This window comes from Electrophorus electricus, chromosome 8, assembly GCF_013358815.1.
Source record: "Electrophorus electricus isolate fEleEle1 chromosome 8, fEleEle1.pri, whole genome shotgun sequence".
Taxonomy (NCBI): domain Eukaryota; kingdom Metazoa; phylum Chordata; class Actinopteri; order Gymnotiformes; family Gymnotidae; genus Electrophorus; species Electrophorus electricus.
In genome coordinates, this window is record NC_049542.1 from 6,586,678 (window position 1) to 6,607,615 (window position 20,938).

General features: G+C 42.0%; 1 protein-coding gene across 7 annotated transcripts in view; it reads right to left on the reverse strand.

Annotated features, from left to right (window-relative positions):
- Positions 1–20,136, reverse strand: part of myo6a (myosin VIa) — a 60,764-nt gene extending 40,628 nt beyond the window's left edge. For all 7 annotated transcript variants that reach the window (XM_027026051.2, XM_035528907.1, XM_035528904.1 and 4 more), the window contains exons 1-8: positions 20,014–20,136; positions 7,741–7,866; positions 5,145–5,214; positions 4,225–4,298; positions 2,201–2,330; positions 1,475–1,580; positions 1,212–1,267; positions 506–603 (exon numbers count right to left, since the gene is read on the reverse strand). In XM_027026051.2, coding sequence (XP_026881852.2) covers positions 506–603; positions 1,212–1,267; positions 1,475–1,580; positions 2,201–2,330; positions 4,225–4,298; positions 5,145–5,214; positions 7,741–7,857 — 651 coding nt within the window. In that variant the 5' untranslated portion in view covers positions 7,858–7,866; positions 20,014–20,136. The remainder of the gene's footprint in view (positions 1–505; positions 604–1,211; positions 1,268–1,474; positions 1,581–2,200; positions 2,331–4,224; positions 4,299–5,144; positions 5,215–7,740; positions 7,867–20,013) is intronic.
- Between the last annotated feature and the right edge of the window lie 802 nt (positions 20,137–20,938).

Genomic DNA, 20,938 nt, shown 5'->3' on the forward strand with positions numbered 1-20,938 from the left:
CCTAACTTCATTGCTGCCATAGCAACAACTGGCAATGCAAACAGATATGCCATTAATGCAATGCCCATTATCATTCAAATGTCTTGCCACAGGAAATGACAAATTCTTAATTTTGATGGTCTGCAGGTGTTCAACAAAATGATCAGTACGCCTTCTCTTGATTTCTCCAGTGTAAAGCTGATTCTTGCTGCTCTCTTCCAGTTAATACAGTAGACAACTCCTGCAGTAATGCGTGAGGAGGAATGGCTGATGACATCTGATCCTTTTGTGAAATGCAGTATAACTTGTTTCTTCAACTAAAAAATGACAAAGTTATGGTTTTATAAAGACTGATTCATGGAGCCTCATCTTTTAAAGGCACTTGAGGTACTTGAGGTACGTATGGTGAGAGATACAGTGAGGGGTGCAATTAGTTTCAGGTAGAAAGAGGTTGGACCGACAGACCAATCATACCGCCCTTTGGGGTGAAGTAGGGCACGCATCATCTGGGGTGAGGTTGACTCACCTTGCTGTTGAAGTGGATCTCCACAAACTTGCCAAAGCGGCTGCTGTTGTTGTTACGGACCGTCTTGGCATTACCGAAGGCCTCCAGCAACGGGTTAGCTGCCAAGAGCAAAAAAAAAGGTCCTCTGTCAGCAAATACTGCAATTCTTATGACCTCTGCATCTTTAATTATAGTACATATGCCCAACAACCTTCAGTAGTCTGGAAATACTCAGAAGAAAATAATCCAGTTCTACAGTCAGCGGTACAACGTGTAAATCTAGAAGTACAATAAAAATACCATCCTAAAATTAACCATCCAATGCTATCCAATGACCACAGTAGTAGAGGGAACACAGAGGCATGCCAAGATCAGAGGTTTTAAAACTCATGGACCAAACACAACAAATAACATCACTGAATAGAATGGAACTTAATAGCAAAAGGAAGAGACTTTTCCAATTTTGTTTTATTACTAGTAAAAATGTATTTCCTGATATCAACACATTTATTTGTGATATCCATAATTAATTTCTTGATATCAAGATTCTAATTCTTAAATTCAGAATTTATTTCTCCAATTCTAGTAAAAAATAACATTTTTCACTAGTAAGATCAAAAACAAAAATGTTTCTAAATTTTGACTAGTAAAAATGTGTCCCAAATAAAGATGTCACAGCTTGTGTGCTAGCCAGGCAGTGCATGCCACAATGCAAGTGTGCACGTACCTTCCACTATCCTCTCATCAATGTCCTGACCTGTACCATAAGAGGTGGTTAAATACCTGAATAGCAACAGAAGAAAACATACGGGTGGATAATCAGGAGATAATCAGGTTGGGTCATTGTCACCTGCTCGACTGCGCTCAGCACAGCAAAAACAAGGTCCCCACTAGGCCCACAGCTGCTGTTGTGGGAATGAAGCCTTATGGGAAATGTGGTGATTTTTAGCCAACACTGTGCATGAGGTGCAAGCAGGACTGTGCTCACACCTGAGTACAAACTTGGTGTTTTCGGTCTTCCCTGCCCCTGATTCTCCAGAGACAATAATGGACTGACTCATCTTCAGGACCTTCATGTCACGAAAGGCTTTATCAGCTGGAAGAGACAAACAGAGTTTCAACACAAATCACATAAGCACGCATGTATGAACACACACTCTCTCTCTCTCTCTCTCTCTCTCTCTCTCTCTCTCTCTCTCTCTCTCTCATACACAATATCTAATATAAAGGTCATAACACATAAAAAATGGAAATCCAGTTGCCAGGTGAATTATTGCTATGTGTATGTGTCTACAGAAAGCCAAAAGCATCACGTTTACAGCAAAATGAAAAGACCCAGGCCTGGAGATAGGGTTAGGGTTTACTCCAGACCCAGGCCTGGAGTCTTAAAACATGCTGCTCACAGTTCTAAACACCCTGAGGTTCACACACATGCTGTGACCTGCTGTGAAGCCCCAGAGAGGTAGGGGAACAGCAGGCATGGCAAACAGAAGCACACACTCAGCAACACGCCTCACAGTATTGTACAGGTTTGAATTTTCATTCGTTACAAGCATTACGTGCAATTCTGCAGAGTTTTCATTTGTTTTTTTTCGTGTAATAATAAAATTATATAAATTATATATAAATACATCCACCGTTCAGCAATATAACAGTAAGTAGTGCTGTCAGCTCCTCCGAGCTCAGTGGCTGTATGGGCTTTATGGCTGGGCTCACCGAGGGCATAGACGTGCGGGGGCAGGGTGCCCAGAGAGCGGCCCTGGTACTGCTGGATGGTGTCCAGGGAGTAGAGCTTAGGGATGTCGTAGTAAGGGTTCACAGCAATCAGGATGTTGGCCACATACGTCTGCAGGACAAGGGACAGCACAATGAGGTGTGGTTAAAAAAAAAAAAAAAAAAAAAAATCCAATCAAATAAAATCAAGTGGAATTTAGAACTGAACACACCATTTTGAACTAATATTAATTTGTGCAACAACTGAAATAGGGGGACTGGGGATAGAAATTCTTATATGGTTCATCTAATACAGCCCTAAACCCTCAAATTAAGGCTGACAGTGTGCACTTTAACATCCCAGTCACGCTTTTATTTCTGTATTAGAGTTACTTATTGTTCAATTAATTATTGTCTCCAGTTTCGCTTTCTATTGTCTTTTCCCTGTACTGTGTTTATTTTATTTGTTGTTAGGAAGTAAATTATTTCATGTGGGTTTGTTACTCAAGATTAGTGGTTTCATGCCAGAGCATTATTTGGCTATGAATCATGAAGTTACACACTTGGTCCTGGCTGATATTATCCTTTTGCTACTTTATATGTAAACAGGGCAAGCCAGTTTCCTCAGATCTATGTAAATAAGAGCGTCTGCTCGACTTATTAAATGTAAATTAAGATGTATACAATGCAGGGAAAATGTCAAATGTGTTGCAGTGACTCAATGTGACCACTAGGTGGCGGCTGAAGAAAAGCTACTGCTTTTGCTAGAATTCGACAATCGCCACAATGAATTCTGAAGTTGGTGAGAGAGCACAGAAACCAGGGCTCAGCACTCAAAACAGTAGAAAATAAAGCTAAAAAAGCAGAGAGTAGTGAGAGTAGTGAGAGAGAAAAAAAAGAGAACGGAGATAGCTGACAGACAGGAGGGTGGGCGTTTAATTTATATAGCGCCTTTATAAAACTCAAGGTCGATTTACAACAATACAAATGGGGAAAAAAAAACCCAAAAAAACACGTTAACAACTATTACCAGAAACAAAGGTGATGAAAAATGTTGAGAGAAGATGTATCTTTTAAGGATTTGAATGAGGAAAGTGAAGAGCAGACAGAGAAATTGAGGTACACTGTTCCATAGTTTTGGAGCCATGACAATGAAAGACCTGCCTCCTAGAGAGACCAACCTAAACCTGGGGATGAGAGGAGACCTGCATCAGAGGACCGAAGTGTACGGCTGGGGCAGTGTGAGTGTAGGAGTTCAGCTAGGTAGGGAGGTGCAGGACTGTGCAGAGCTTTGTATGTATGCAGGAGGAGCTTAAACTGAATGTGTAGAGGGAAAGGGAGCCAGTGTAACTGATAGAGAATTTTGGTGATGTGGGATTATTTTTCTATCATGTAAGAGAATGCTCATGGACAAATTTTGAACATACTGAAGTGAGCGGATGGTTCTGTTTGTAGAGAGTATAAATTAGTCTGCATAAAGCAAAAGAGAGGGAGAAATATGAGGGCAACTCTTCCAGAAGATTCAAGGCCTTAACTACTTCAGCCTCCTGCAGGCCATATCACCTCTAATGGAGGAGAACGGGAGAGCAAGAGAGTGAGAGAGAGAAGTGCAAAAAAAACCATCTAGTTGATGAACATGAATTATTGTGAAACAGGTGGGAGAAATGATGGATAAATCAGGAAACCATCCCACAGCAAAAGAAAAGAGAGAAAAAAAGGACAATTTGTGTGTCACAGCAGAATAGAAAAGAGGGGGGAGAAAGTAAGAACACCAAAAAAAAACAAACAAAAAAAAAACAAAACAAAACCCCATACTGCTATAGTGGTGAAGAAAGACGGGTGTGGTGCCTGGAACAAGGGACTGTGCTGTTCCTCTGGTCTATAAAGAATCAGAACCAAGGGCCATGAGCAGTGTTTTCCAAAGAGCAATGAAATCTGGCAGCTCCGGGACACACGTGTGGTTAGCCGGGGGTCTGGTTGCAGGCTTCAAGTGGTCTGTGGTGTTTCAGTGGGCCTCTAACACTCACGTAAATTTTGTCTTTGCTGTAGCGCACGCGGACATTGTTTAGTAAAGTGGCTTCATTCAAGTACATCAACGAGCCTGTAAGAGAAAAACAGAGAGGATGAGATATTGTAAAAATAACACTATGGACAGAGATGTACTGATGAGATCAGATAACCAAAATGAAATAAAAGAAATGGGTTATTTTCTTTTTCCCTTCAAACATTTGGCAACAGTTGACATCTTCTAACTATTGCTATAACACAGTATAATAGTATCACTAATCTGGGAGGACAGTATTCCTCGTACATATTAAGATTGGCTTGGATGCTTTTTTGTTTTGATCACATGATATTGGTAAGCACGCAACAATAAAAAAGCATGCTAAAGCATCTCTGCTCAGGTGTCCAATCATGCTGACACCCAGCAAAATGCTTGAAAATGGGCAGTCACAGTTTAATACTGTGGTCATGTTGTCAGCAACAGTGTCCTCTCTAAATGTTACGATACTGCAAAAAGCTCCATGTAACCTTCACTTTCATATATAGATACTGTAGCCACTTATGTGGCTACTGTTTCCTGTCCGACCACTTGACCAGGGATGAGATCATCGTGTCCTGAGCTTAACAACAGTTGTTTTCTCTGAGAAAACTGGGAACAGCACAAAGCACAGCTGGGATCTCAAAACCATTGGTAGGATTTGCTTTGGCACTACTGACCATTTTCAGATGGTATGTCCAAAGGAAGAAAACAAAAAACAAAACAAAAAAAACCAAACAAACAAAAAAAGAATTCTGAGCTGGTGTGAGCACATATTAAAATATCAAACCAATAATTCAATCAAATCAATAAATAAAAACTAATTTTCCAAGTGGCAAACCTGCACTAGACCTAAAACCTACCAAAAACAGATGCAACACAAAAACACAAGGAGAGTACACTCACAGTTGTCTTCCACGTGTTTGTTGACGTCATCCTCGGCAGGGAACACCTGGTTGACGGGAGCAAGGAAAGTCTGCAACACAGGAAACGCCTCAGTGTTAGCATGCCACTCATGACTCACTGTTTGTTAGCACATAGCACATCATCATCAGCCATGCTTACTGTGCATGACTTCCCCCAAACAGACAAAATAAGCCAAACAAACCAGCCAAACGTTTTCAAAAGCACTCATACATATATTTTTATTTGGTAAGGTTTTTGTGGCCTTGGGGAGTCCTTTGGAACGGCACTAACTGCGCTGCACTCACTGCATCCAGTGAAGAGCAGAAATGACAAAACCAAAGTGGGCAGCTTTTCTCATGTGTTGGCATGTGACAGTAGGGGCAACAGTATGGTAAGTGGCATTAAAGTTTAGCACTTCAAAATTATTTATGAGGTATGAATATCACTGTCTGTATCTGGAGGAATGTTGTGCAACAGGACCTGAGGAATGCTTGCCGAGGTTAGTAAACATGCGAGCATACGCACACACATGCAGGCTCGCACGCACAAAGGGTTCTATAACAGGTTCACTTTAATGTATTATTCATCCTGCAAAGCTAGTAACACGCATGAAAGAGCAGCCCAGAAAGACAGCGAAAGTGAAAGAAACACAGAGACAGAAAGAAAGGCAAAAAAAGAGACAGAGAGAGACAAATAGCAAACTCCATTATCCTATTGCAAATGTGTACCAAGTTTCTTTTTAGTGCAATTTGCCAGGATGAGTCATTCTAATACTGTTATATTCTCAAAGCTTGCGTGGGATATTGGCTTCTAATAAGGTTGCGATGATACAGAGTAGACCTGGACAATGTGGAAACTTATCCAGCAACCCCCGCTCATTCTGGCTGTGTCTAAGAAGGGATGAAGAATAATCTGTTATCACTGCAGGAAGTACATAAAAGTCAGAACGGGACATCCTCCTTGACAGTTTCCTGCATTCAGTTTTCCTGGACTTTGGAATCATGTCACACTCTCTGCATTGCCGCTGAGGTTCCGTTTCAGAAGGAAAAGGCATTAATGACACTATCTGATAAAAAATAAAAAAATAAAATAAAAATCAAATCCAAGACAATCAGTTTTTGAAGTCAGAAAGTCTAACTGGCAATGGAAATGACATTCTCTACTTCCAAAAAGGTTTATGAGCCCAATGGCAATCTATTCATTACAATGGCATTTGCTTCAGTACCACTAAAACCATGTCATTTTTGTAACTGACTGCTACTAGGATGAAATCAGGCAACAAATGTATGTGGAAATGACAATGAATTGTATAAAAGACTGGTAAACAATGAACAGGAATGGCATGTCTATGGTGTAATGAAGGACAGGCTTCTTATATCTCTGAAATTACACAGTAGTTAAAATAAAAATTAAGAGCTTTTTTTTTTAAACAAATGCCCTTATCTGAGACACAATGTGCCCCTATAGTTCAAAATTTGAAAAAAAGAGGGACTCTCTCTCTCTCTTGCTCTCTGGTGACCTATGGCATGGCAGCTCGAGTGCACACAGTGTTAACTCATCAGGGACACCCTGCTGGTCTTGAGGTCCCAGGGTCACTCACCCGGCAGGAAGGTGTCCCTCACCCATTCCACACACTAGGCAGGGGTACTGAGGAGAGGGTGTTTGTCAAAGTGGCCAGAGGTCAGCCTGCTTCAGCTGCACCTCGGAAATCGCTTCAGAATTCCACAGCCCATGTCCCCTTTCAGGGTGACTGTGAGAACTCAGCCACTTTGGGTTGTGAGGAAACCGGTCATCCAAATATGTGTGTGTGTGTGTGTGTGTGTGTGTGTGTGTGTGTGTGTGTGTGTGTGTGTGCAGGCCTCTTTCTCAGCTTGTCTCTGTGCCCAAGATGCTGCAACACTTTGGCACTGACACCACCATTCAAAGAGGATGACATGGAGTCATGCGGACTGCTTTTATAAAATTCCTTTTCACTCTCCCTCTCTCTATCCCTTACTCTTCCAAACCCCACCCCTCTGTGTTTCTCCAACTCCTCCCACCAATCAGCACTGGATGGTGTTTGAGGGTGCCTGCCTCTGTTGGCACACACACACTCCGTCCATGAACACTTGCATTGTGCCAGCCATCAGAGCTACACACTCAAGGCACATCCGTCCAACATCACATGGCACAGATGTAATGCCTCTCTCTGTCTCATGCATGCACACCCACACACCCACACCTACACACCCACACCCACACCCACACACCCACGCACGTGCATGCACATGTACGTGCACACATACACACATACATGCCCTGGCACTTTTCAAAGTTTCTACTGCTTGCTGAATGAGGCTGTGTGAAGAGGGCCCCAGGAGCATAACTCTGTAACTCTACTGCTACTATTTAGCAGACAAAGCACCTCATCTGTGCGTGCACTGCCAAAGACCCGTCAGCAGTTCATCCTCCTGCGTCTAACCGCAGACACAAGACTTAAGCGGCAAAAGCAAACAAGCAGAAGGCTCTGTGTGTGTGTGTGTGTCACACCACTCTCATCCTGGGAACAAAATGCAGAAAGATCAGTGGGGGGGGGGGGGGGGGGGGGGGGGCTCACCTTGCCTCTCTCCTTGAGGGGCTCAATAGTCAGACTGTCCGCTCCGATGTCCACGATGGTGCCCAGCTGGAACCCGTCTGTAGGGTGGGGTGCCCACACCGGTTTCCCATCCTCCATCTCGCCACACTGCAATCACACAGCACGGGACAGGATGGGGGGGACCATCAGACATCAACATCAACAACAACACTTATCACTACTATCATTTGAGTTTTGCAGAACAGAAAAGATCAATTTAAGCATGCAGCCTGCTTTGCATCTCATAGATCTCAGAGTATATGTGAGTTGTTTGTAGCCTTAAGATGATAATATTGTCAAATACTGCAATAATTTAAATCAGTGAAATATTAAGCACGTTTTCATGCTGCTGCTTTCTGTAACATATCACACATCATTTTTAATGTCCTTATTTTCATTAAACCAATCTTGTTTGTGCAAGCAGTTTAATCTATGGTTAACTAAATTTATACAATTTTTTGGCCACATCAACACTACATGAATAACCAATTAACTGCAAATATAAATTTTTTCAAAATGCTATTTGAACAGATTCTAGCAGATTTTATGTCTAGCAAAGAATGCTGGGATACATGCAAATGAGACCAAGAAACTGTAGTACATGTGGCCTATTCTCTGGTACAGAGTGAAAAATGCTTGTTCGGAAGATGGGTGTCAGTGTGGCAATTTGGCAAGATTTTTGTTTCAAACCAAATTAACATGGAGAAGTTGTTAGATGTTAACAGTTAACAGAAAAAAAATCTCAACACAAATACGCCATCTAAATTTGTCATGAACATTAAAATATGCTCCTTGGCACGAACAGCTGAAAAGTTAAACAGATAATAATTCTACCAGTATGTTCATCTCTGAATAACTTTGAGCTGTTAAAAACTTTAAACCAGTAACTACTGTACATGAATCAAAATTAAGATTTTTGACAAACAAAATCTCAATTCGTACTAGACTGGCCCGACACTCAACGCAAAAGAAGAGAAATGGCTGCATATACATAAAACAGGAAGGGGATAAAGATATACACAGTACTCATATTTAGGCACTTCCCACCGAAGCACTCAGTGAGGTTGTTTCAATCTGTATTTGGACAATTTTCTCACAACCAACCAATGAATCTCATCTACAAGTAGGTCATATTCAAACGACTCAAAACGACCAAAATTCCATCACAGCTACAAAATCCAACAAGCTTTGAAATAGAATAATACTACCCTACAACTCATGCTGGCTTACTTCACTTAGAGAAAACTTACACTTTCTGGAGTATAAGCCAGTAAACTCGATTTATGCTGCCTGTCTCACAGGCGTACATAAGCAGCTCTGCTGGTGCTGTTGCCAGCTGCAGTCATTTTTTGCCACAACCCTAAGACCTGAAAGTACACAAGGCTTCTGAGAAGCTTTTCACATATCTGGATTTTTTCTCCCTCTTAAAAGTGTCCCTTAAAGAGAGCCGTACCCATAGACAACACAAAAGGCCTCAGTCCAGGCCAGCTCCCAGCTCTGAGCCCGAGTCAATCTTTTAATGTCCCAACTCTAACACTTGGCTCTTGGAGTAGCAGAAGGCCATTAGAATCCCCTTCAGAAAACAACTCTAGCACACACAGGGAAAGCACGTACCATGGCTGGGGGCGTCGCACTGTGCAGCCCAGGGGTTGCACCAGGAGAAGAGAGGCTGCAGCAACTACCACCCCAGGATCAGGCCTTCACTAGACCGCTTTAGCTTTAAAGCGCTACCTTACTCAGTCAACCGAGTCTGACTTTATTGCACAGTCAGTTGCCTGATCCCAGGTTTGACAGAAGGAAGTCGCAAATTCCATTTTTATGACACTGGCTGTTCTGTGATGCAAATCAGGTGTGGCCAGACAGTGGGGAAACGCCACCATTTGGTCACCAACTGGAAGGCTTTCATTTAGTCAGAAGGAGGCTTTCAAGGGTTTGTGGACTTGAGGTAGGCCAGGAAAGAGGAGGTCTATGTCAGGACACAGGACTTCATTCATCCCTTCTGTTATAGAGACAGTCACCACACAAACTATTTTGCACACACAAATTTGTGGAAAAGTTCAGACTGCTTTTTGTTCTCTGACCAGTTGAACAGAACAATTGACCATAATGCACCTTGGCAGTGAGACTCAACTGAGCGCATCCCAACCAGCAAGGAAAAGACGAGAGTTTAAAGTTTGACAGTGATTTAATGTCAGGATCGTAAAAGGTACAGAATGTCCATGGGGACATAAGGCTTTCCTCCAGACCAGCTCCTGAGTGTTAGACACATGGTAAAGTACTCTGGGTTTCTCACTGAAGTGTCACTCTGTTACACCAAGGCCTGGGAAATAGTGGAGTACAACTCTGTTTAAAAAGTGAGACTACACTGAGTAGTGGACTACAGTATGAAAAGGTCTCTGCTTCACTCCAGCAGTTGAGGATTTGTCCAGATTAAATTTATGGATTAGTGCAAAAATATCTGGAAAGTCACAATATATATTAGGAATACAATATGTTATCATATGATATTTAGATGAACAATGCCATACTGCATACAGGTTTCTTGCCACTGTTTAAGAAATGTTTTTACATGATTATTCACAGAGACTAATCTGAAAGCATTTGAAAACATTCGACTTCATTGTTTTGATACTAAATGTTTTCAGCACTTTTTAAAACCACATAACTCAAGTCTCAGACTCAGCAGCATGCTTGAATTGCCATATTCAAGCGACACCGGTACCATCTGGCTGTTCCTCTGTTCGGCACAACTACGTGTGTTGGCTGAGATTCTATAGCCAAGAAAGGAGCAGGAAGCCAATTCTAACACTTATGACATCAACCATCAACTGCTTAGTCTTCGAGCCGGAGACAGAATTAAGGACACGGCACTGAGCTAATTTCTCTCCAGTGCCATGACAACGCACTGGGTCACCGTTTACCAAACTGACCCAGAGAGATTAATGAAGCTGAATTCATTACCATCAACCAAGGACAGTGATTTATACCAGTCAGTGATGATGAGATAAAAAGATATGGCTTGAACCTTATGGCAGTATCTGGGACCTTTCCTAGTAGGCTTTAAGAACTCTTTCCAGTGAAGTGTTCTGCAAAAGACCCGTCACGCTGTTCTGCTTCAGTATATTAAGTCCAAAAGGATTTAGCTCAGATTCAGTATCTACATAAATAACAATACACTAATGTCCACGTCTGATGCTTCTGAATGACATCGAACAGAACTACACAGAAAAGCTGCTAACATTGCTAAAAGTGCCTGTCTTACAATGCTGGGAGGCGGCACTGAAGGGAACAAGCACTTCGGAGAAGAGGCGGGTCGGAGAGGAGCTGGGCATAGCTAAAAACTAATGTTACTGTCCTGCTAGGCTCCAGAGGTGTCTACACTACACTGGGTATAATTTGCCAGTCCAACATGGAAAGGGAAAAGAGAGTAACAGGTGGATTGTTCAACTCTCCTTTCATTCTTACAGCCTAACACACACACACACACACACACACACACACACACACACACACACACACACACACACACACACACACACACACACGAGGTTTGAAATAAAGGATGTATGGAGAAAGAACAGCACTGCTGCTTGAGGAAAGGCCTGTTGCAAGTCCTACGCTCAGGGTTACTCAACACAAGGAAACCTTCACACAAACCTGCATAAAACACAGGGAGAGCGTTCCAAGAACGCTGGCATCAAAGTTAAGACCTGCAAAGAGCGCGCAGCCAGAGAACCCCAGGCACTGTCAGAGATGCGGTCATTGTCTTTGCTACACATTCAAAAGGGCACGAGCATGCATGTGCATGTCTTGCACGCCCACCCTTGTTCAGAGTTATTGCTGCTGACCATCGGATCAGAGATTAAATAAAACATTGCACGTCAGTGCAAAACAGTGGATCACTTTTTGAGCTTTCAAAGATTCTGTAGGCATGATGCTTTGCACATCTCTCCAGGAGTACAGCAATTGGCAACGATATCATCTTTGATTTGCTCTGGTAGATATCAGCATGACAAAGATCCTCCCAGCCTTCAGTGTGATCTCCATTGATTTTATTACAATTGGCCTTTTGTTGATCTAGACTGAGAGTGAATGATCTTAGTTTATATTTATTCAGAGTCCAATAGTGGTGCTTTTTGGGGAGACAGTTAAACAGTCTAATATGAGCGAACAGGGAGCAGAAGGTCAAATAAAAAAGATGATGTAAGTTTAGGTTACAATATGGTCCTATACAGCTGTTAAATACAGCTCTTAAATGAAGATCATCAACACAGCCCAACAGCACTGGCTAACTTCTGTATTTGTAAAGCAATCAACAGGTAAGTGGCTCAAAGGGCCAATAATTACAATTAATTAATGAAGTAAGTAAAATAAACAGGAAAACAATCCTGGGGAAATAAAGATCTGATGAAGGTTTTAGTAACAGACCTGAAGCAATGCCAGTGACCTACAGACACAGGCAGGTGCTTCTATTGGGGTGAATTTCCTAAAGCACAGATGGCTGTTGTCTGGATAATATCACCCTCCTCAAACTCACAGATGGAGCTCTGAATACTGGAACCCAAAGCTGAAGGCAAGAAGAGAGCACATTCAAAAGTCCTATGATGAGTGGAGTGAACTAGCTTCATTTAGCAAATGACTCATCGAATGATTCACACTGCCAAAGCCTCAGTTGTAGGCTGACAAATGTTTTGGACACAAACACATTGAGAGTGAACTCAACACTCAGTGCTTGGCTGAGGAGGCCAAACCCACAATTCGGCAGGAATACCACACCATTACCATAAAATTACCATGACCTTATCATAAATACCAAAAACTTTACAGATTATTGATTCTGACCTGAATCAGTGAATTCCTGTTCCTCCTCACCCTTGTTCCTTGCTATTCTCTGAAGGGTTGGGGAGACGTTCAGAGGTGGAATGCACCTGCCCACAGCAGGTGGCAGTGCGCTGATTGCTTTCATCAGTCCTGTGATGACAGACAAACAGAAGAACCAACAGCAACCACCAAGAAGTCTGGGAGCTCCCTCCGCTTGGCCCCACTCCAGTCCTGAAGATCTTCTACATGGGATAATCTCGACTCTTATCGAACTCTAGCTATAACATTCATGTTTTTCATTCATTCTCGATTAACTGGGTCAGGTGTATTAGTTGGACAGGACAGTAGACCTCCAGTTCAGGACTCGGGCAGCCTGCTATAACAAGCTGAGGACTGAATCACACAGACCGATTCAGTTTCGCCAAATACTAGCACAGTGCTACACTAGCATTTGCACCACACATCTCATCCACTGAAAATTGCTTACTGACTCTAAGCTGCTCTCTGCCATGGGTCTCCAGGTGTGAATCATCTAGTTCTCAAGAGGAGGGCTCCTGCATTGGGAACATGTATAGCACCCTGCCCCCCAACCCTGTATCCAAGACTGCTTGTGCAGAATTCAAGCAGAAAGAGCTTGGTTCAAAGGCCAGTAATCTATGCCATCTCTAGGCCCACTCCACTTCCACGGCACACAAACGCAGATTGTTGCTGCAGACGCGGTGGACGAGCTGACTGGTTGTTGCAAAGAGGCTGTCACGTGAGCACAGACAGTGTTGGCTGAACACAAAAGTCAACGATATGTCATGGGGGACAATGAGACCAAAGGCAGAAACAACAAAAGACCCAGAAGAGCTCAGAGCTTCATGATCTCATACACAGAGGCATTAAACTGAAGTCAGACACAATGGAGTATTTGTTTAACTGATTAAATCACTATTAAAACATAAAGGACATGCACAACAAACTATTTGTACTTCATGGTTTACAAGCAGTTCAACTAGGTACTTGTTAAAAAAAAATAAAGCTATGAATTGGCAAGACATGAAGAGCTATACAATCATCCCATTCATTAGGACAGAACTTACCAAACTATTTGGCTTTTGAAGTTACTGTTTGGATTTTGGTGCTTGATCACACACTGCTTCTGCCTTGTGCTACTAATATCATATTACACTATTAATACTCTCATATTTAAAAAACTATTTCCATTTATTTAGCCTACAGTTTTATTTCAATGTTAATCTACTATACTATACTTTTAAATGCGTTTTTCTGTTCTTTGATCTGATGCTCATTCTGTCTAAAATACTTTAATAAAATACTATATTAATATTATATATCTGTATATCTGTGTGTGTGTGTGTGTGTGTTTTAAAATGTTAGCTAGATGCATGGTTATGTATGGCAGCCAAAGCTAAGCCCATTAACATAAAAAAGAAAGCCCACCGCACTGAACATAAAATACATACTGGAGTACTATTTTTCAGATAACATACTGCTCAATTTAACAGTTTAAGTTTTATTGATCTTTCTTGTTGCAGGCCAATGCCTCTTACTAGGGGCTGAGGTGCCTGGACATTCCTAGCTAAAAAGATATTGCCATAATCAAAATTGTACGTCATTTCACTAAAATATCTACCTAGCAATCTAACACTACCAAATTTGAACACATCCAGTCACAAAATTTAATAAACTCTTCTAAAATGGGTAGTCATGTGGTTTCTATGAAATAAGAAAGATAGCTAGGTAACTAAATAACTAGTAACTAGGAATGAGCATGAATAACATTAATCAATTTGGACATTAACACTAGTTGGGATAATATCTTTGGCTGTCTCTAATACTTGCTGCATGGATTACCTAGTTGCACATAGAGCAGAGCATCAATGCAAATACTCAAATATTGAAATTACTTAAAATGCTCATCTGTTATAGTAGAGATGATGAATTAGTTGAGGTTGGCTACCTTTAGCTGAAGCGCAATTCTTACCTGTTCAGGAGAAAATTGGCCAACTCAGCATGCATTCTAAAGTGCTTCTGGACTCCAAGGTGTCACTGTCTTTCAAATGGATCAGTATTTATTCACATTTTACTACATCTCTGGTAAGTAAGAGTATGTAACTAACTTTGTTGGCTTGCTTCCATGATTGCAGCATGTTTGACAGCCAATTTGTTTCATATCTTGCAACTCGGCATGACAAAATTATACTGGGATATGGGCAGTGGGCAAAATAACAGGCCAAAACACTGACAGACTTTCCACTCCAGAATGGAAATTACAAAGTTGAACATACCGGCTGTAGCACTGTTTTCTGAGAAGCCTGTATTTCAATTTGTTACCATAATCTCTGATGACATATCATGGTCATTTTATGATTCAATATGGTAAACATATTACACACAATCCTTTAAAGAACCATGTGGCTCATCACAGTAACAGTACTGGTGTCATTTGCATATCCCATGTCCCTTTATAACTCTGTAATGATAAAAAGTGCAAACAGTAAGGCATAGATGGAATTACAACGTCTGTGCTATTACTTGTCACACAGTAAAGTGAACCTGTCTGGCCCGTGAATGTTTCCTTTTAGACATGTTGGATCACATTTCAGTCGGAGAAAGTGACGACGGAGCAGCTCTCCTCTCGTATAACCCCGATCCTCAGTTTGGGCGTTGCCGTGGTTGCAATCCAGCCTGCACTTCAGGAGTCAGGTGGAGCTTTTGAATCATTCACTGACACTACAGGCATGAGGGATGATGGAATGCTGTCATCCCAGACACTCCCCCAAAAGGGCAGGACGCCATTCCGGACCTTTTCTTTGCACTTAAATCATTATTTTAGAGTACTACATGCTGACAGCTCTGACCTAATCAACCTCAAACATTTGTGCTAAACTTCATTACACACCCTACTACAGTCACACCTTAGTGAACAGAAAGACGAGTGAAGAATTGACCTGACTTGAGGCTGAATATGCAAAGTCACATCCTGTAGACTGTTGTTTCACGCTCTTCTGGAAGCGAAATATATGCAGATGACTCTCTGGATTACCTGGTCCCGTTGAAACCCCTCCCACCAGTCATGGCTAATTTATGGCAAAACAGGAAGAATAAATGACTACCATTTTTGCTTGAAGCTTCCCCACATTCTTGCTCTCTCCCATGGCTGCTCTGTTTGTTTCGCTGACATCAGCAAGGCAGCATTTGCAATATCTAACTACAGGGCTCACGCCTCAGATTTTATAGAGCTTAAACATTGACAATAATTAGGCCTGCTAACCAGGTCAAACTCTAACACCAATAAACAAAAGTTCTGACTGCGATGTGACACCTCTAGTAAAAACTGTTAATGAATTGTGAAAAAGTGTACGGAATAGGACTAACAAAGATATGCAGGAACAAAAATGTTTGCCATGTTCCCAAGTTTGTCATTTGTGGCCAGGGGTAGGGGTGGGGGCTGTTCATTACACATTATATACAGAACACACCAAACACATTACTGGAAAGAGTATTCCCAGCAATACTAAACAAACAAAACACTTTGAGAAGCCTGTCCAAATACCCCCATTACTGTTATATTCCACCTTATATACCATTTGCAAAACTGCTGAGTCATTTGTCAGTACACCAAGCCTTCATGAGAAGGACATTCTCATCTACTGGTACAGGCCTCAGTGTAGGGGAAGTGCAAGCAGAAATGTAGGCCCCAGAAAAAGATGGGAAACACTGGAAAAAGACTGGGAGCAGAGGAGCCATGATGGCAGTGCTGCACATGAACATTGAGACAGCATTCAGGATGGTCAGCAGGAGGAAGCTGGCTGCACAGATGTGGAACACAAGCCGAAAACTTCCACAGCGGACCAGACCAGGGCAAACTAACACGCTAACGATGTCCGCTCTGTCTGAGCGATCGTCTGCTTCTTTTGAAGTGCAAGCTTGTGGGGTCGTTGGGTGACGGACTGTAGAGCGGGGAGAAACCTGAGAAAAGATGAGTCATCACTGAGCGAGAGCTAATGAACACAGCACTGGGCGAAAGCTGGAGAACAGAAATGGTCTCGTCACTGTCCCTCTCTACAACTGAAAAATCCAGAGCCTCCAGGCCTAAAAGTGGGCATTCACTTCAAGGAACCAGCCACAAAAACTAAAGAGATTGAGCTTTGCACATTATGGACTGCACCGTATGTTATGTATAAGGCACAGATATTATTTACACATAACGTCAGTGCAAAAGTAAGCAGAGGGAACCTGGGTTAACACAAATTATCCCAACAAGGCTTGTTAGGCAGCAGTGAAATCTGCCAAAATACATTGCAAACACACTTCTCAATTCTCTAGGGTGGCAAGACTTATTCAAGTTCAACCCATTCATAGAAACTGAGGCAAAAAGAAACGCGGCAGAGCATAGCAACTATAGAAGTGGCAGAGATTTGCTCATTCAGACATGTCATGGTATAGGGCAAACAGTAACTTAATAAAGAAATGGGTCACGGTTTCCGTTAGCTACAGCTGCTTAATAAGACGAGGCAGAAATCCAGAGTAAGAAATATTGAGCAAAATACCTGCATTCACATTCTGGCTGTGCTTTACACAGAACGTTCAATCAGAGCCAAAAATGTGCACCAGCATTTTCCATTCATCATTAACCAAAGTCACATGTCCATCTTAACTCACAGGCAAAATGATGGACACTAGATGAAAGCGAGGCAATATATTTAACTTAAAGCTAAATTAAAAAACAAAAGTTATAAGATACAGGATTTTTATTAACCACACAAACCACTGAACATTTCGTGCACAAAGGACATTTTAAAAATCTAAATTTTAATGTTTAATACTTTCTGCACTAACATGTCTCTAGAGTGGAACAGCAGGTACCTGAACTATTCAGTCACACAAACAGCAGTATTCTAATTATGGCAACAAGAACAACAGCATTAAAACCGGTTTGAGTCACATGTATTTTGTCTTTGTTTTTTGTTTGTTTTTTTCTTGCCTGGGAGGTTATTTGGACAAAGTCAAAGGAAGCCAACTCTATAAAAACCTCAAGACAAAATGGAGTCCCTCTAAAGACACCATATGATGTTTCTCATCTGATTTTTGTGCTAGGTGAGTTTTCATTTGTTAACAGCTTATGCTTTTACTGACGCTGCAGCTGCACAGCAACGTATAACAGTAGAGCTAGTCACACCGAGGTCATGGAATTCCGGGCAAGCCATATCCAGCCTTTAGGGCACTTTTGGGGCAGGTTGCTGTGGAGACAGCCAACCACAGGCTGGGCTCATTTGTATGTGGTCAGGGCTAAATGAAGATTTGGAAGCAAGTGAAAACTACAGCCTTCTGATAAAGGTGGGCAGAGCGGAAGCTGCAGGCCTTCCTCTGACAGACCCAGACAGAAAGGAATAGCATAGACATATCAAAAAAACGCACAGAATAGCTATCTAAGAAAGACAAGTACATAATAATGTACAGTAATAATGCAAAGCAGCAAGACTTTGTATGACGTTCAGTTTGGTATATTGTTTATGTCAGTGTGTGAGTGGCTTGTTAAACAAAGGGTGGTTTTGAACACAGCTATTTAAATTTTGAAATACTACGGAGGGTTTCCATTGCATAACTGTAATGTTTTGACCTGAAACAAAACAGTGCAATGCAAACATGGCAAGATGCATCTATAAAATATGTGTATAGACCAGCTGTCATCTTTGTAAGATTTTTTTCTATACCAGTAACTGTGCACAGGAAGCATGAATTTATTAGCTTTGTTAATGTTAATATCAGCAGATATCATGAATTCCATGATATATTTGGAAAACATCATGATACTCAAATTTGTAAATAACTTCAAACACTACTAGCTATAGCATAATGACAGCCTAACCACAGATTTGAAGTTCCCTCATAGACATGCTCACCCAGAAAGTCTGCCATCAGATAAGTAAATTCAACACAGCTGGGCTCCATGGAAACCCAGAATCCTTGACACCTGACTTCATCACATACATTGGCCCATCTTCATGGCATGTCTTTAGATCTTGTTGCTCTGAATGGGTGAGTCACAGGACCTAGGTAATCGCACCTGTGGGTGCGTCACGGAAGTCAAACAGGGTTACGGTGACAATCGCTCACAGTATGCTATGCTGGACCTGAATGCCTCTATATACCTCACATTAAAATCACACACATACCCACACCCACCACTGCCAGTGGGAAGGCAAAAACACAGACTGTAACCTGATCCCCAGGGCGATGTCTCCAACATGACTAGCACAAGGGCCCAACATGTAAGGTTAGTTTACTACACCATGTATTCAGCTCCAGGATCTACACCTATAGCAATAAATAAACTTGTCACCATCATGAGGCATTATCACGACTTGTTACAAAAGAGGAGCAGAATCACCCAGCTGGAATGAGCTCTGAAACTGAGATGGATGTGTTGCTCTTCACTGCCCTTTGTTCCACCGTAACTTTTACAACAACCTGGAAATGCCGAAAGCTCAATTCTGTCATAATAACTGCCATCTTATTGTCATTGCAACCATAAAACATCTTTGTAATCTTCTAGAGCAAAGGTTGAAGTTTTGGGAGGGAACCAGGTCATTTGATGCTGAACTGTTAAAGTATTGTCCTTTCATTGGTTGATATAGGTTTCATTCATTCTAAAGACCTCACCAAACTGACTACCAAACAAGAGAAGTCGGTCTTGAGATACCAGTTAGCTGCGTCTTCTGTTTTTTGACAACTGAACAAAAGGCGTTTCGTGTTGTTGGCTACCAGTGGAAGTAGGCATGACGGGTACCAGGTCCAGTGAGAACCCAGTAGCCGCAGATCACTGGTGCTTCTCAGAATAGCGCATCGAAGGGTTCAGGTTCAGAGTTCCAGTACTCCGGTTGAACCAGCTCCCTTTTTGGTTCAATGTTTGACCAATATGCTGCTAGAGCACTACTAAGTTGCACCTACTCAAATGCGCACTACAAGTTCGACCGTATTCGTGTTGGATGCGCTGTTCCAAAACAACGGCCAATCATCACCAGTTGTTCAGATAGGCTGTGATACACTTTTCGCCCCCAGAAGCTCCATCGCTCACTCGTGTTGGAATGAAAACAGTTTTATGTGTGATTAGCAAACCTACCTGGCTACTTATTTGTTGCCGTTCTGAAATGTTGTATAGATAAAATACAACTAATATACTGAAAAAGCGAATAAAGTGCACGAACCCACGCATACTGATAAACACTCTAAATTACATGAACACTATAGCATTTTTTTCCCGTTTCCGGTGTTTTGACAGACTCCATTAGCACCCATTCGACAAATGCATTCCCGTGACAAGCTAACAAGTGCAAAGTGCACTTTCTGAAAAAGGATCCAAAGCAATTGTCGCAATTCACCGCCGAAACGCCTCTGTGCATCGCTTGTATCGGCGATACTCACCTCGTTCCACCTTGGGCCAGTATATTCCGCAAATGTGTGCCCAAAATCACATCCGACGGTAAAGTTTGGCGACGGATTTCCAGGACGCTGAACCCTGCCGTAATCTTCCTGAGCTCTCCTTCCTGCAGGCAGCAACCTCTGACTCCCAGAATGAAAGTCCATCCAGGGAGTAGAGTGCCGTGACGTCACGAGCGGAGGCGCACTTGCGCCCGGAGGCCGATGGGAGCGCTTCAGTACTGCGCTGCGTACACTTCTGTAGTCATTTATTTCCCTCGCTCAAATAACTTAATCAGCATTTGACAGACCGTTTTGGTATCACTCTGCTACCTGTCATTCATTCTCCCCACAGGAAGTCATCTTGTGTAAGGCTGAAAGCCGATCCACTAAGAACATCTCGTTAGGCAGTGCATATCCTTCAGATTGTAACCGCTCAATCTAAGACAGGGACTGAACACAAATGCTCTTTGCTGCTACCTTTTCTGACGCTCCTATAAACCTGCCCTTTAGCCATTTATAAAAAACAAAAAACAAAAAAAAAACAAACCAAAAACAAACCGAGAGAAGAAAGCACACTAGTTCATCTTGACCGGCCATCGTGGTACAAAGTAAACAACTTCTGGTCCCTGACAGAAAGTGAGTGTACATCGACCCTCCCTTCAAGCAGCAAACGGTAGGTTTAATAACTTGATGGAAACAAAGGTCATACCTTTTTTATACTCCTATGTTCCCAACACACATCCCTAGAGATCAATGAATAATGTCTAATTTGATTAATTTATCATAGAGACCATCACAACCAAGAAGCATGTGTACAGCAATCTTAAGGGGCCCCTCACCCTTATTTCACCTGCAGAATAGGCTGTAGATGAAAAACATACAACATTGGGAATCTAGACAATGATCTTTTAAAACAGACCTTATCTAT